This window comes from Polyodon spathula, chromosome 53, assembly GCF_017654505.1.
Source record: "Polyodon spathula isolate WHYD16114869_AA chromosome 53, ASM1765450v1, whole genome shotgun sequence".
NCBI classification, from domain to species: Eukaryota; Metazoa; Chordata; class Actinopteri; order Acipenseriformes; family Polyodontidae; genus Polyodon; species Polyodon spathula.
Window position 1 is genome coordinate 1,283,652 of NC_054586.1, and position 17,439 is coordinate 1,301,090.

The 17,439-nt window shown below is 44.1% G+C and overlaps 1 protein-coding gene across 1 annotated transcript; it reads right to left on the bottom strand.

Moving 5' to 3' along the window:
• Positions 1-4,324: 4,324 nt before the first annotated feature.
• On the bottom strand, positions 4,325-9,874 carry LOC121307122 (retinol dehydrogenase 7-like). The gene is made up of 5 exons (XM_041239249.1): positions 9,797-9,874; positions 8,010-8,341; positions 6,317-6,575; positions 5,215-5,378; positions 4,325-4,485 (listed from the first exon to the last, which is right to left on the bottom strand). The coding sequence occupies exons 2-5, from the start codon at positions 8,323-8,325 to the stop codon at positions 4,325-4,327; spliced, it is 900 nt and encodes a 299-aa protein (XP_041095183.1). The 5' UTR covers positions 8,326-8,341; positions 9,797-9,874.
• Between the last annotated feature and the right edge of the window lie 7,565 nt (positions 9,875-17,439).

Consider the following 17,439-nt stretch of genomic DNA (forward strand, 5'->3'; position numbering starts at 1 on the left):
TGATAACAAGGATGTAAATACGTATTACGATATATAGCAAATGTGTCCTGGACTCCTGAGTACCAAAGAGACATTGTGAGCAATGAAGAGCAAGCAGACCAATCCCAGGGCTTAAAGGAATGAGCAAGGAGACAGGCTGAGAGAACTGCATCTATTAGATTGAACAAAGAAGAACTGCAGGGACTGGATCAGTCTTTAAAATCTTGAAAGCAGTTGACATCGTTAACCCACTCAAGTACAGTCCAGGACAGCCTCATCCACTCAACATCTATAACAATACAGTTGAGAAGTTGAATTGTCCAGTGATTTGAACGCACCCCATCGCACTAGAACAGGCAGATTCAGAGAACACTGAAATAACTCAAGACTGGAGCAACAGAACCACACATGTCATACAAACAGAATACAAGGGTTAAGAAGAGGTCTCACTGGGGTAGGGTGTTATTAACCGGGGTTAAGAAGGGGTCTCACTGGGGTAGGGTGTTATTAACCGGGGTTAAGAAGGGGTCTCACTGGGGTAGGGTGTTATTAACCGGGGTTAAGAAGGGGTCTCACTGGGGTAGGGTGTTATTAACCGGGGTTAAGAAGGGGTCTCACTGGGGTAGGGTGTTATTAACCGGGGTTAAGAAGGGGTCTCACTGGGGTAGGGTGTTATTAACCGGGGTTAAGAAGGGGTCTCACTGGGGTACTGGGGTAGGGTGTTATTAACCTCACTAGGGGTTAAGAAGAAGGGGTCTCACTGGGGTGGGGTAGGGTGTTATTAACCGGGGTTAAGAAGGGGTCTCACTGGGGTAGGGTGTTATTAACCGGGGTTAAGAAGGGGTCTCACTGGGGTAGGGTGTTATTAACCGGGGTTAAGGGGGGTCTCACTGGGGTAGGGTGTTATTAACCGGGGTTAAGAAGGGGTCTCACTGGGGTAGGGTGTTATTAACCGGGGTTAAGAAGGGGTCTCACTGGGGTAGGGTGTTATTAACCGGGGTTAAGAAGGGGTCTCACTGGGGTAGGGTGTTATTAACCGGGGTTAAGAAGGGGTCTCACTGGGGTAGGGTGTTATTAACCGGGGTTAAGAAGGGGTCTCACTGGGGTAGGGTGTTATTAACCGGGGTTAAGAAGGGGTCTCACTGGGGTAGGGTGTTAAGAAGAAGGGGTCTCACTGGGGTAGGGTGTTATTAACCGGGGTTAAGAAGGGGTCTCACTGGGGTAGGGTGTTATTAACCGGGGTTAAGAAGGGGTCTCACTGGGGTAGGGTGTTATTAATCGGGGTTAAGAAGGGGGTCTCACTGGGGTAGGGTGTTATTAACCGGGGTTAAGAAGGGGTCTCACTGGGGTTAAACCGAAGAAGGGGTCTCACTGGGGTAGGGTGTTATTAATTAAGAAGGGGTCGGGGTTAAGAAGGGGGTCTCACTGGGGTAGGGTGTTATTAACCGGGGTTAAGAAGGGGTCTCACTGGGGTAGGGTGTTATTAATCGGGGTTAAGAAGGGGTCTCACTGGGGTAGGGTGTTATTAACGGGGTTAAGAAGGGGTCTCACTGGGGTAGGGTGTTATTAACCGGGGTTAAGAAGGGGTCTCACTGGGGTAGGGTGTTATTAACCGGGGTTAAGAAGGGGTCTCACTGGGGTAGGGTGTTATTAACCGGGGTTAAGAAGGGGTCTCACTGGGGTAGGGTGTTATTAACCGGGGTTAAGAAGGGGTCCACTGGGGTTAAGAAGGGGGTCTCACTGGGGTAGGGTGTTATTAACCGGGGTTAAGAAGGGGTCTCACTGGGGTAGGGTGTTATTAACCGGGGTTAAGAAGGGGTCTCACTGGGGTAGGGTGTTATTAACCGGGGTTAAGAAGGGGTCTCACTGGGGTAGGGTGTTATTAACCGGGGTTAAGAAGGGGTCTCACTGGGGTAGGGTGTTATTAACCGGGGTTAAGAAGGGGTCTCACTGGGGTAGGGTGTTATTAACCGGGGTTAAGAAGGGGTCTCACTGGGGTAGGGTGTTATTAACCGGGGTTAAGAAGGGGTCTCACTGGGGTAGGGTGTTATTAACCGGAAGGTTACTGGGGTAGATTAACCGGGGTCTCACTGGGGTAGGGTGTTATTAACCGGGGTTAAGAAGGGGTCTCACTGGGGTAGGGTGTTATTAACCGGGGTTAAGAAGGGGTCTCACAGGGGTAGGGTGTTATTAACCGCGGTTAAGAAGGGGTCTCACAGGGGTAGGGTGTTATTAACCGGGGTTAAGAAGGGGTCTCACTGGGGTAGGGTGTTATTAACCGGGGTTAAGAAGGGGTCTCACTGGGGTAGGGTGTTATTAACCGGGGTTAAGAAGGGGTCTCACTGGGGTAGGGTATTATTAACCAGAGTTACAAAGGAGTCTCATTGGGGTAGGGTTAGGGTTAGGGTATTATTAACATTCTTGTCTGTTTTATGTTGTTGTTTATTTTTTTTTATTGCAACAGAAACATTAGTAGAACCAAAGAAAATTAAAAGATACAAATCCAGTACACCTCCTAATGACTTGTTTATGACCACAGTGCTTGGAACAGAAAACAAGCTCCTTATTACTGGAGTCGGAGCGCCCTCTGGTGGCAAGTTTCACTGACACTGATGGAAGCTCTATCCTGTCAATAACCGATTCAAATTGCAGCTTCAAATGGCATTTTAATAGCTTTTTTAAAAATTATTTTAAATTCTCCTTGCTATTTAATGTTTGCAGTCTCTTTGAGGAGTTCTGGGTTGTTTTGTTTCGTATTGAGTTATCATTTCTCTTTTAATCCTCTGTTCTCAGTGCTGATCGTGTAGGAACGCTGGGTGTTTCTGTGTTGTGATGTGTTATTTTGTTAGTTAGTTGTGTATTTGAAATGTCTCTAATTCTTCATTTGCTTTTATATGTCAGCTGTGCCTTTTCATCTGCCGTTTCTCTCTGTCCTTATTTTTCTTTTTCTATTAATATAACATTTAAATGTTATTATTTTAATATTTTGTTTAATTTCTATGTCGCTTTGGATAAAAGCATCTGTTAAATAATTCAATAATAAACAATTAAAATATTGGCTGGGTTCTGTCAGTTTCCCTGTTTAAATCCCTTTAGTCCTGGGATTAGTTTGGTTTCTCTTCCCTGGACTCTCTCTAAGGTCACAACGTGCTTGTATTGCAGGGTCCAGAATTGAACTCAGTATTCTCAGTGCTTTATACAATCACAGCCTCCTTTGTGTTTGTCTGTCTGGCTGCTTCCCCACACTGTCTGTTTGACTCCTCACACTGTCTGTTTGACTCCCTACACTGTCTGATTAACTCCCCACACTGTCTGATTGACTCCCCACACTGTCTGATTGACTCCCCACACTCTGAATGACTCCCCACACTGCCTGATTGACTCCCTACACTGCCTGATTGACTCCTCACACTGTCTGATTGACTCCCTACACTGCCTGATTGACTCCCCACACTGTCTGATTGACTCCCCACACTGTCTGATTGACTCCCCACACTCTGAATGACTCCCCACACTGTTTGATTGACTGCCCACACTCTGAATGACTCCCCACACTGCCTGATTTGACTCCCTACACTGCCTGATTGACTCCTCACACTGTCTGATTGACTCCCCACACTGCCTGATTTGACTCCCTACACTGTCTGGTTGCCTCCCCACACTGTCTGATTGACTCCCTACACTCTGAATGACTCCCCACACTCTCAATGACTCCCCACACTGCCTGATTGACTCCCCACACTGTCTGATTGACCCCACACTGTCTGATTGACTCCCCACACTGTCTGATTGACTCCCCACACTGTCTGATTGACTCCCCACACTGTCTGATTGACTCCCCACACTGTCTGATTGACTCCCCACACTGTCTGATTGACTCCCTACACTGCCTGATTGACTCCCCACACTGTCTGATTGACCCCACACTGTCTCATTGACTCCCTACACTCTGAATGACTCCCCACACTGCCTGATTGACTCCCCACACTGTCTGATTGACTCCCTACACTGTCTGATTGACTCCCCACACTGCCTGGTTCCAGTTCAGTGGTTACCTTTGTGTATAAAGAGAATTCTACACAGGTCACAATATATTATCACACAATAAGATCGGTCTCGAGTTTGTTTGGGCAGTAAACCAACAAGAGATGTATTATTGGGATTCTAATATTTTTAACCCATGTGTTATTTTATATAGTCTATATTTCTAAAGACTAAAAACTGTTTTCCTCCTACATAAATATGGCTTTTTGAGGTTAATGTCTGCATTTTTTTCTTTATATTTTCTTGTTATTTAAAAAAAGAAGCTAAAATTCACTGACAAATGTTTCAGCTTGAAAAAAGACTAGAAGTAGGCTGGTCTTGTGGAGTCTGGCACTGACGCCATTGCGACCCCTGTGAGCTTTGTCCTCCAGAGCTCGGCAGCTCTCTGACATCGCTCTCGAGTTGTTGATGTTGATGTGGGGAATTGCTGCGGTGAGCAGAAAAGCGACTGGGCATTCCAAACTGGGAGAAAACCAGGGGGTGGCATTATAATTGGACACACAAAATGTATTTAAAAAAAAAGACTTCTAGTGGAAACGTTTGTCGTTGAAATTTCTTTCACGTTTTCCAAATTCAGCACGGCTGAGAGTTTATTCGTTGTGGATGTTATAGGCGTTCAGGATGCCGTATCACACAGGAATGTATTTCTGCACGTACCTGCATATGAACTTCAAGTATACAAGCATATGTTTTCATGCAATAAAGCGTTTTATCACCATGGTAACATGCTTCTTCATTTTTCAGGGGCTCACAAAATACCTCAATACACTAAATCATTCACCTTTCAGCGCACTTGACTGGGGTTCTTCCTTGGAACACCATGGAACCTGCTAATCATACAACAGGGTTAGCTCCTTTTCATTTTTGACTCGTTTCTGACCAGCTGAGCTGATGCGATGATTGAGTGGGGCAGAGCTAATCCAAAGTCAGTAGGTAAGCCTCAGGCATGACGACTCCCGTTTCCTTTACTGTGATATTCCTAAGCTTGGATGCTCTGCCCAGGTCAGAAGCAAAGAAGACAGTAAAATAATATTGCATTAAGTAGCAAAGGCCCTGTAATAATAATCATAATGTTTAAAAAAAGAATTGGCTCAAAATGAAATCCGTTACTCAAAGGTGAGTGAGCTTGCTGTATTTTACGAGCCCCTGAAAAAAAGAATTGAAAAGTAGAATCCTAAATACTGTACTCACACTTCTCAAAGTATTTCTCCCCGTAGCTCTCCCGCACCTCCGGGCTCAGCTGCTCCCACAGTCTGTGCAGCTCTCTCTCAATGGGCTCGAGACTCGTCACAGCGGTCTTGAAGAAGCCAGGCTCAATGATACTCACCTTGATCCCAAAGTAGTGGATATCTCTCCTGCATCAGAGAGGAGAGGAGAGGAGGGGAGAGAGAAGAGGAGGAAAGAGTAGAGGAGAGAGGAGCGGAGGGGATGAGAAGAGTGAGAAGAGAAGAGAGGAGAGGAGTGGAGGAGAGGATGGGAGGAGATGAGAGAAAAGGAAAGGAGAGGAGAGATGAGGGGAGGAGAAAGGAGGAGAGAGGAGAGGAGGAGGAGAGGAATTAACCAAATAAATTATCAAATGACAAAACATTGAAGTAGTACTGTTTATATATATATATATATATATATATATATATATATATATATATATATATATATATATATATATATATATATAGTTTTTTAAAATATACAAACACTGTGTTCAGGAACTGCTCTTCAGTTCAAGTTGCATCTATAGGTTAGTTTAGCCAATATGTTGTTATATAGGTTGTGTATATTTGCCAGCAAAGCGCTGGCTCTTACTTACTACTTGCTGGTCTAGCTTGTGCTGCACATGTCTACAGCCCCCACAGCAGTGTGTGTAATAGACGCTGTGCTGACCAGTATGGCTACTTACTGAATAGTCAAGGGACAAACAGTCGTCTAGTCGTGAGGAAATTCTATTTTTTTTTTATAATGTCTTGCGCTCTGTTTATACAGTTTTGTAACATGTATGTACACTATATTTAAAATCATTTATGAATGTTTTGAATTGTACACAATGGATTGCACCTGCACTTCTTCCGTCCATGTGAAACCACACGCTACACAATCGCCTTCAATTCAATCAGCTGAATACAATCAAAATACTGGCACTGCTAGTTCTCCACTACAGTTTAAACACACACTAACACTACTGTGCTGCTGCTGCTGCTGCTTTGAGACTGAAGCGTGTGATTAGTCAGTTTCTGAGTGTCCCTTTTCTAATGGACTAGTTGGTGCTACCCCTGGTAGTAGCTAGCAGTCTGTGTACCTCAGGCAGTCCGAGAAGGACTCCACCCCGAATTTGGAGATGCAGTATCCCCCCCCATTGGCTGCCAGCCTGCCCAGCACTGAAGCCACATTCACCACGCGCCCGCGGGCCCTCTTCAGCAGAGGCAGGAAGCCCAGGGTGGTCTCGATCACGCCCAGCATGTTGACCCGCAGAGTGCTGTGGAAATCCTCCATCCGCATCCACTCGGTGGGGCCCATGGGAACAGAACGCCCGGCATTGTTCACCAGCCCCCAGAGACCTGAGAGACAGACACAGTGCTGCTTCCACTTCCACTTCCCTCTCTCCCATCATCCTCCATCCCCTCTCCATCCCCTCTCTCTGCACCTCCCTCACCTCTCTCTATTCACCCCTCCCCTCTCTCTTCATCTCCCTCCATCCCCTCTCTGCACCTCCCTCCCCGCTCTGCACCTCCCTCCCCTCTCCATTCACCCCCTCCCTCCCCTCTCTCCATTCACCCCCTCCCCTCTCTGCACCTCCCTCCCCTCTCTCCATTCACCCCCTCCCCCCTCTCTCCATTCCACCCCCTCCCCTCTCTGCACCTCCCTCCCCTCTCTCCATTCACCCCCTCCCCTCTCTGCTCTGCACCTCCCTCCCCTCTCTCCATTCACCCCCTCCCACCCCCCTCCCTCCCCTCTCTCCATTCACCCCTCCCCTCTCTGCACCTCCCTCCCCTCTCTCCATTCACCCCCTCCCCTCTCTGCACCTCCCTCCCCTCTCTCCATTCACCCCTCCCCTCTCTGCACCTCCCTCCCCTCTCTCCATTCACCCCCTCCCCCCTCTCTCCATTCACCCCCTCCCCTCTCTGCACCTCCCTCCCCTCTCTCCATTCACCCCCTCCCCTCTCTGCACCTCCCTCCCCTCTCTCCATTCACCCCTCCCCTCTCTGCACCTCCCTCCCCTCTCTCCATTCACCCCCCCCTCTCTGCACCTCCCTCCCCTCTCTCCATTCACCCCCTCCCCTCTCTGCACCTCCCTCCCCTCTCTCCATTCACCCCCTCCCTCTCTCCATTCACCCCCTCCATCCCCTCTCTCCATTCACCCCCTCCCCTCTCTGCACCTCCCTCCCCTCTCTCCATTCACCCCCTCCATCCCCTCTCTCCATTCACCCCCTCCCCTCTCTGCACCTCCCTCCCCTCTCTCCATTCACCCCTCCCCTCTCTGCACCTCCCTCCCCTCTCTCCATTCACCCCCTCCCCTCTCTGCACCTCCCTCCCCTCTCTCCATTCACCCCCCTCCTGCACCTCCCTCCCCTCTCTCCATTCACCCCCTCCCCTCTCTGCACCTCCCTCCCATCTCTCCACTCACCTCACTCCCCTCTCTCTTCACCTCTTTCCATTCACCTTCCTCCATCCACCTTCCTCCCTCACCTCTATCCCATCACTCACCCCTCTCCCCCTTCACTCTCCCCTCTCCCCCTTCACTCACCTCTCTCCCCTTCACTCACCTCTCTCCCTTCACTCAGCCCTCTCCCCCTTCACTCACCTCTCTCCCTTCACTCAGCCCTCTCCCCCTTCACTCACCTCTCCCCCTTCACTCAGGCCTCTCCCCCATCACTCACCTCTCCCCCTTCACTCACCTCTAGCCCATCACTCAGCCTTCTCCCCCTTCACTCACCTCTATCCCATCACTCAGCCCTCTCCCCCTTCACTCACCCCTCTCCCCCTTCACTCACCTCGCTCCCCCACTTCCCCCTGCACCCACTCTACAGCCCTCTGTACGCTGGCGCTGTCAGTGACGTCCAGGAGGACAGTCTTCAGATTGGGTCCGGAGTTCCTCTGCAGATCGTCTGCTCCTTTCTGTGTCAGACATCCCGCCAGCACTCGAAATCCCTGCCGGTCCAATCTCTTACACAGCAGATTCCCAAAGCCGGAGTCACAGCCCGTCACGAAAACAAACTTCTCTGAGATCTTACCAACCAGCAGACTGTCCCTCCAGAGCCAGCCCAGCACCCAGAGCACTGCCAGCAGTACCACCACATAGAGCCACATGAGGGCGACAGAGGGCCTGCGACACAAACACAAAAACAAGCTTCAACACTGGAACCAAGAGAAAGACCTTGGTGTTGCAGGACTGAATAACTGAATCTGTTTAGCCTAGAACAAAGTTAAACTGAACCAATACTTTTACGAGGATATGGAAATGGTTACCTAGTCATGTTGCTGAAGGAGACTCTTCTTCACACAGAGAGTGGTGAGGGGATGGAATGGGTTACCTAGTCATGTTGTTGAAGGAGACTCTTCTTCACACAGAGAGTGGTGAGGGGATGGAATGGGTTACCTAGTCATGTTGCTGAAGGAGACTCTTCTTCACACAGAGAGTGGTGAGGGGATGGAATGGGTTACCTAGTCATGTTGTTGAAGGAGACTCTTCTTCACACAGAGAGTGGTGAGGGGATGGAATGGGTTACCTAGTCATGTTGTTGAAGGAGACTCTTCTTCACACAGAGAGTGGTGAGGGGATGGAATGGGTTACCTAGTCATGTTGCTGAAGGAGACACTTCTTTCACAGAGAGAGTGGTGAGGGGATGGAATGGGTTACCTAGTCATGTTGTTGAAGGAGACTCTTCTTCACACAGAGAGTGGTGAGGGGATGGAATGGGTTACCTAGTCATGTTGTTGAAGGAGACTCTTCTTCACACAGAGAGTGGTGAGGGGATGGAATGGGTTACCTAGTCATGTTGCTGAAGGAGACACTTCTTCACACAGAGAGTGGTGAGGGGATGGAATGGGTTACCTAGTCATGTTGCTGAAGGAGACTCTTCTTCACACAGAGAGTGGTGAGGGGATGGAATGGGTTACCTAGTCATGTTGCTGAAGGAGACTCTTCTTCACACAGAGAGTGGTGAGGGGATGGAATGGGTTACCTAGTCATGTTGTTGATGCTGAATCACTTCAGTTTTGAGGTCAATCAGCTGCTAGGAACTGGAAGAGCTTAAATGGACTGAATGGTCTCCTCTCACTTGTAAATATCCTTATGTTCTTAGAAACCTGCACTTTTGAGACCTATGTAGCTAATGGAAGTACACAATGAGTAACATGTATGGAATTATTTTGTTAGCTACAATCACTGTAACGCCTCCTTGTTCTAGGTGAAATTCAGTTCCCATTCAACATTCAACTCATGCCAACATGGGTTTTGAGCACATTGTCCACATAAAGCATATCCACAATGTCCACAATATGAATATAATAATGCTAAATGTACAAAGGATTATGTCCATAATACATGTCTGTTTTAAATGTGCAAGCACAGGGATGGAAGTAAGACTCCCATTGCATAGCGGTTTGATCCATTCCTGGTTTTAAGACACACCCGCGCTTGTTACCTATAGACTTTGGCTAATCAAGCCCATTTTAAAATCTAGAATGAGGGAAACTGCTACGCAACAGGAGTCTCAATCTCTGAAGCACTAAATAGGATGCACTGTATTAGACAAATAAGGAAATTAAGCAATCTTACCTTGCTGATCTTTAAATTAAAAACCAAAGCAGTCTTGATGCGTGTCTTAAAAACTGGACCTTCTCCCTTCCACCTTCACTCTCTCAATGCTGAGGAGAGGAGTCTACTGGAGTGAGACAGCGGGGAGGGGGAGGGGGAGAAGGAGGGTAAGAGGGAGTGAGAGGGAATGATTGGTAGAGCTGGAATAGAGCTGCTACACAATAGGAGTCTCAATCTCTGAAGCACTAAGTAGAAGTAAATAAATAAATCATTTTGTAAGAAGTACAGCAGTAAAATTCAATGAATACCTGTAACGCAGTTTCTTCTTACTTTAGCCTAACACAAAATAAACCCTGCTGCTGCATTTTACACAGTGCAAGATTATTTTTACATTGTACACAATTAACAGAAAACAGAACACACACTTTACAGAAATAATTGTTCAATGTACGTAGAAAATTTGACAGTGTGCTTGTTGCAGTTGTTTTAGGTTTGTCGTGTTTTCCTTCTGTTTTTCACATCCACATTTGTGTTTCTTTTATTGGGAGGTTCCAGAGGTTCGGCAGGTTTCATTTTTGATGGTTTAAATGGTATAATTATAATAGACATTCAGGCGTTATGATAATAATAGACGTTATGATAACGAAGCACGACAAAACGCTTGTCAAGAAAGTCTTGATTGTTGGAAAGTAAATGTGCCAATTATAGAATGTGTTTCACTGGCACATTTGTATAATTTTACGTCGAGATCAGCCAATATTTTTTGGCTTTATGAGAACTATGCACTATGCAACTGACGTGTCTTACAATACTGTAGAAAGATTGAATGGTACAGTAGTGTAGTTGTCAGTATATATGGAGCAAAAGTTCTGCATCACCTAGAATGCTAGGATGGAAACATAATTTCGATATTTTATTTAATACCCTCCCCCATAAAAAATGGTGTCCCGTTTTTGCATTTTGAAAAGGTGGTCACTCTACTTGGCTGTGATTTGTTAATCTACCACTCGGCAGCCAGAAAAATCTGCTCTAGATTTGATTTGAGCAGCACCGCTCCGCATCACCACGGTAACAGCGGTATCACCCTGTGCTGATCTGTCCAACATGCATCGCATGCATACAGTTTAGTTTAGTTTAGTGAAAACTTTTCCAGTCCTAAAGGCTGCTTGAGCAGGATAGCTGGCACAGACATAGTACATTTACTCAGATTTGCAATTTAATTTCTATATGTATCGGGGCCCAGGACGCTTGCCCGTGTTGCCCGGGTGCTGACGCCAGCCCTGCTCATAGGTGTCTCTTTGTGCAGACAACAGTCCAAAGCTGCCAATCAATGAGAGGGCAAGATCAGAAGTAATGCATTGCCCTTCTGCCCATTAACAATCGCCTGCAATGATATGGGTCCACTGATGAATAAAGCAAGGCACACCCCTTTTCAGAACAGGATAGACGAGCTTAAAATCTTTCTGTGACATCACCATTTGATCTTGCAATTGATTCATTCTAACTAAAAGAGGCTGTGTGTCTTTGAAGAGAAGGGGAGTGCGGGGTAGATATATTGTTGATAAACAAATCCACATTTGCCATACAAATCCACTGAAAACTGTTGATTCGTTAACAAAACCACAGACAGAACAAATACTTGATTCTAGTATTACACATTTCAAACACAACACTTACAAAAGGGCGATTCCAGTTTAACATTTCATATTGTTTACTGAAAATAATACAATTTAACATTAACCCAGTTTTTTCTTTTTTTTTCATAACTACAAATTGATTTCCACAGAAATCCCTCTCTTCTCATGTGTATTTCAAATATCTTCCAGACAGGCTGAGGAACAACAGCGTTTTCATCATCACAGTAAATTCTTGTAATGTTCTATATTTAAACACAGTCCTCTCTATTAGCTTCACTTTCAACTTTCAACAGACGCTTTTATCTGTGTGAGATTTCAAACTCAAACTCAGAGGAACTCATGACAACATTCCTGCAATGTGAGAGACAAACATTTGAACTGTTGGAACGAAGCATAACAAAATAACAAAAAACAAACCCAATTACTAAATTAACAATGAACCGAATCTCGTTATCGAACAGGTATCAATTAGAGGAAATGTTTTAAGAGGCAGAAACAACTCGAAGTGTTATATCTGTAAGAAAACAACCCTCAGGTTCTCGTGCCTCAGGTCTCTATCTCTTACTGAAGCATGGCAAAATCCGGATCAGAAATTCCTGCTGGAAATGCCACATTAAATATTGACAGATATGAAACTATTCAAAACTAAAACCCTGGCAAAGAAACAGTGATGCCTTCTGTAGCACACACTGGTATGAACTTTTTCAAACCTTATTTCAGAAAATAAAATGATTGTCTTTATTTATAGTCATAATATAAACTGGGTTGTTGCTTGCTGTTTCTGCCTGGTTTTATAATAAACAATTGGTCTGCTGTTATTCCCTCACACATCACAGTCTAAAAGTACACACAGCAGTAATAGTAATGTTCCAACCCTTATCACTCGAGCAGGTTTCAAAACAACCAACTTAGTTAAAAGCTAGAATAAACAGGGTGTACAAAATGAATGGATTCTCTTATCCTGCTTATCATTTGGTTCCATACTTTTGTTTTTGTTTTTCAGCATCCTTGAAACTAAGAGCTCAGTGTGATCCAGTTCTTATGTTTTACAGGTCTTGTGTAGATTGCAATGAAAGATATGTATGAGTCTCACTCTCATGTGCTATGCATATCTCATGTGTTGAGTCTCACTCTCATGTTTTATGAGTCTCACTCTCATGTGCTATGAGTCTCACTCTCATGTGCTATGAGTCTCTCATGTGTTGTGAGTCTCTCTCTCATGTGGTATGAGTCTCTCTCATGTGTTGAGTCTCACTGTCATGTGTTATGAGTCTCACTCTCATGTGCTAGGAGACTCTCTCATGTGCTATGCATCTCTCTCAAGTGTTGAGTCTCACTCTCATGTGCTATGAGTCTCTCATGTGCTATGCATCTTTCTCATGTGTCGAGTCTCACTCTCATGTGCTATGAATCTCTCATGTGTTGTGAGTCTCTCATGTGGTATGAGTCTTTCTCATGTGTTGAGTCTCACTCTCATGTGCTATGAGTCTCATTCTTATGTGGTATGAGTCTCACTCTCATGTGCTAGGAGTCTCACTCTCATGTAGTATGAGTCTCACTCTCATGTGGTATGAGTCTCATGTGTTGAGTCTCACTGTCATGTGCTATGAGTCTCACTCTCATGTGTTATGAATCTCTCTCTCATGTGTTGTGAGTCTCTCTCATGTGTTATGAGTCTTTCCCATGTGCTATGCATCTCTCATGTGTTGAGTCTCACTCTCATGTTTTATGAGTCTCACTCTCATGTGCTATGAGTCTCATGTGCTATGAATCTCTCATGTGTTATGAGTCTCACTCTCATGTGTTATGAGTCTCTCTCATGTGCTATGCATCTCTCTCATGTGTCGAGTCTCACTCTCATGTGCTATGAATCTCTCATGTGTTGGGGGGGGGGGGTGTATAGGGTGTTCACAGGTGTTAGTTCACAATGAGTTGAGTTAATGTTGGGGATAGAGGTGGGGGGTGCATGTTTGGGTTCTGTGCTGTCCTGGCCTGTCTTCTTTACACCCGTGAATTCTTGTAAACCCTTTTGTTTTGTCGCTTGTGTCGTTTGTTTTGTGAAGTTTTTTTGTCCATGTTATTTGTTTACTAAGCTGCATATTAGTGCATTAAAACTGCAGATTTCTGTGCCTGAGACTTTCCATGCAAATACCATCTGGGCTGCGACATCAAGGCGCCAAAGATCCACGTATAGCATGAGATTGAATCCCTTTGCTTATTGTCTGCCTGTGCCTCTAACTGTCCCAACAGAGCCCATATATATTTCTATGTGTACAGCAGGGGTGCATTTGGTACTTGTTGTGCTTTCTCCCTCATAATTGTGTTCATGCTCCAGTCAGAGCTATACAATAGCTGTAATAGGATTATTTTGCAGAAAGCATGAGACTGCTGTTGGCTAATGTGCTTTCCTCAAAGCAGCCTTTGTTTTCTGTGCCTAGTATACAATGAAGCTGAACATAGCGCCATGTAATCCTCAATTTCAAGTCTGTCTCATCCCCAAAGGAATTCAATCGGATTTGAACTCCCATGAAAGTAGGGGGTTTCCATCAGTCGAACACATGACCCAGCTGGGGTTTCCACATGGACAGCCATGCAGACAATGGGCTTGGCCTCTATAACCCTGACCCTGAATAATTATAGGACCAATCTGTAGATTCCTGAGAATTTTTTTTTTGCAAAAATTTGAGATTTCACCTATGTTTAATTGATAAACATAACTCAAAAAACAAGAAAAATCTATATTAGTTTTCTTAATTTTTTTTTAACAAGACAAATAAATCCTTCTTTGAAACCACACCAAGCTTGACAGTTTTTGCAATCAATCAATCTTTATTTTATATAGCGTCTTTCATAGCGGAATCCCATCACAAAGCTCTTTGCAAGATGCAGTAAATACAAGATGCATAATAAAATACAAGAAAATAATACATGAAATACATGGAATACATAATACATACAGAGAAAATGCATAATACATGGCATAGAGTGGAAAGTGCATAATACATGAAATAGTACAATTAATACAGTGGAAAGTGCATAATACATGAAATAGTACATTAAAGTACAGTGGAAAGTGCAGAATACATGAAATAGTACAATAAATACAGTGGAAAGTGCAGAATACATGACATAGTACAATAAATACAGTGGAAAGTGCATAATACATGAAATAGTACAATAAATACAGTGGAAAGTGCAGAATACATGACATAGTACAATAAATACAGTGGAAAGTGCAGAATACATGAAATAGTACAGTGGAAAGTAAATACATACAGTGGAAAGTGCAGAATACATGAAATAGTACAATAAATACAGTGGAAAGTGCATAATACATGAAATAGTACAATAAATACAGTGGAAAGTGCAGAATACATGAAATAGTACATAAATACAGTGGAAAGTGCAGTAAATAGTACAATAAATACAGTGGAAAGTGCAGAATACATGAAATAGTACAATAAATACAGTGGAAAGTGCAGAATACATGAGATAGTACAATAAATACAGTGGAAAGTGCAGAATACATGAAATAGTACAATAAATACAGTGGAAAGTGCAGAATACATGAGATAGTACAATAAATACAGTGGAAAGTGCAGAATACATGAAATAGTACAATAAATACAGTGGAAAGTGCAGAATACATGAGATAGTACATTAAATACAGTGGAAAGTGCAGAATACATGAGTAATAGTACATGATAAATACAGTGGAAAGTGCAGAATACATGAGATAGTACAATAAATACAGTGGAAAGTGCAGAATACATGAAATAGTACAAAATACAGTGGAAAGTGCAGAATACATGAAATAGGACAATAAATACAGTGGAAAGTGCAGAACAATATGTTAAATAGTAGCAGCAGCTAATAACAGATATCAGGCTTAAGGATCATGGAAAGCAAGAGAGAACAGGTGGGTTCTGAGAGTTGATTTAAACGCAAGGTACAGTCGGAGCATTACGCACCAAAGCTGGGAGAGATTTCCAAAGAGTCGGAGTCATGAAGCTAAATTAGCTTTGTCCAAGCGTGGTGCACTTTTGCTTGGGGATAACAAGCAGGCCAGAGTTGGAGGACCTCAGCTTGCGGGCAGGGACACAGCGAGTCAGCAGGTTGAGGAGGTACTCGGGACCTGCGTGATGAAGGGCATTGTAGGAGAGCAGGAGAGTTTTGAACATAATGAACTTTACAGGTGGCCAGTGCAGCTGGGCAAGACGGGGGGGTGATGTGATCAAGTTTTTTACATCTGGTAAGGATCCTGGCAGCAGCATTCTGAACTAGCTGCAGTCGGTTTATGGTGCGTGCCAGGAGACCACCATATAGAGAGTTGCAGTAGTCGAGTCGAGACAAATGCATGACAAAGTATCTCCACATCCTGGAGGGAAAGGTAGGGACAGACTTTGGAGATGTTTCGTAGATGGTAGAAGGAAGATTTGACCACGGAGGACATCAAAGGAGAGGTTGTGGTCAAGAAGTACACCAAGGCTTCGTACTGTGGGGGAAGGCAGCAGCAGACAGTCTCCGAGGTTCAGTTGATGAGAATTGGCAGACACCCAGGCCTCGATGTCTTGAATGCAGGCAGAGAGTAAAACTTGTTTTACTTCCACAAATATAAGTGTTCGTAAAAAAACGGACATACAGTTTTCTTCTGGGATATAAGTTTGGCATACCAGCAGTATGCTTGTTTTTGCAATATTTCCCTTACTTGAAACTCTGCATCTCATTCAAACCGATGTCTGAGGCAGACCACACTCATTCAGAATCAATTTCTGAAACTATCTGAGTGACAGTCTCAACAGGGAAAAAAAAAATATTCCTTAGGGGTAACCATCTGTGCCAATAAATACATACATTTAAAGAAGGAAGACAACAAACACTGCTTAGGATCCCGCCTCGTTGTCATGGAAGGGTTACTGTTAGTATATACTTTGTGAAAGAGCTCAAAGAGCGCCGGAGAAATCGCTTCAGAGCGTGAATTTTCACTTTAGTTTTTGAACGACCTAAAACGGTTTAATACTGATAGTACTATTATTAACTATGAGCATTATGCAGTCGTGCCGTTTAATGGCTTTTTCTTAGCCCGATATATCCAATTTTTTTTATTTATTTATATATTTTTTACATGAGTTTTCAACTCCTAAGTCTAATAATACTACTACTGTAAGTATTACTGCTGCTAATCAGTTAGATTTTTTTTTTTTGTGGCGGTACTATTTAAAAAAAAAAGAAAAACTGGTCAGTGTTGAACAAGCTAGCGTGTAGACAACTCCTCTCCTTTCTCCCCATTCGGTCGCTTCAAAATGTAAAACCCGACTTAAAATACGTGGAATATCTTTTATTTTTCTCAAAAAAAACATTAACATGACAGATATAGAAATAGATAATAAAACGAGTTTGGAATATACACGCGCGTGCACACACAGAGCCGTTAGGCATTTTGAAAGCGAACGCTCTGAGAATCCCGCTCTGAAGCGGGAGCGCCATCTGCGCCAAAACCGTCCGGCCGTTAGTTTGTCAATGTGTTTGTCAATTTGTAATTCATAAACGTTGTTGTTAATTCATCAAACAATTAATTCATTAATTTTCAATTCATTAATACAAAAGGCTGTACGGACAAACTTTCCAACAGCCAGCCGAACGTCTAACTGCCAATCTCGCACTGTGCCGAAAACACCGCAACCTTTCTAGCCAGTGGGAGCAAACACTGATATTTCAATCAATGAAAATCCAGCCTCACTGAAAACTGCATCAGCCAGTAATACTTAGAAAGGCGTAAAAAAGATATTCCATTTAACAAGATACTCGACTCTGCTGATTTCAATGGAGACTTCCGTCTCACTGTCTTTAAAGCATTGGGGTATATAGAGAACTAGGCAAAAACAAATTCTATGGAGAGTCAATGCAGTTTGTTTACTGTACTATATTGCTGTGTCTTGGTAATATTTTATGTTGTAATTGTATGTATTTCTAAAGTAACCGGTGTTACCAGACTGTTAAATGATTCAATCAATACACTGCTTTAGA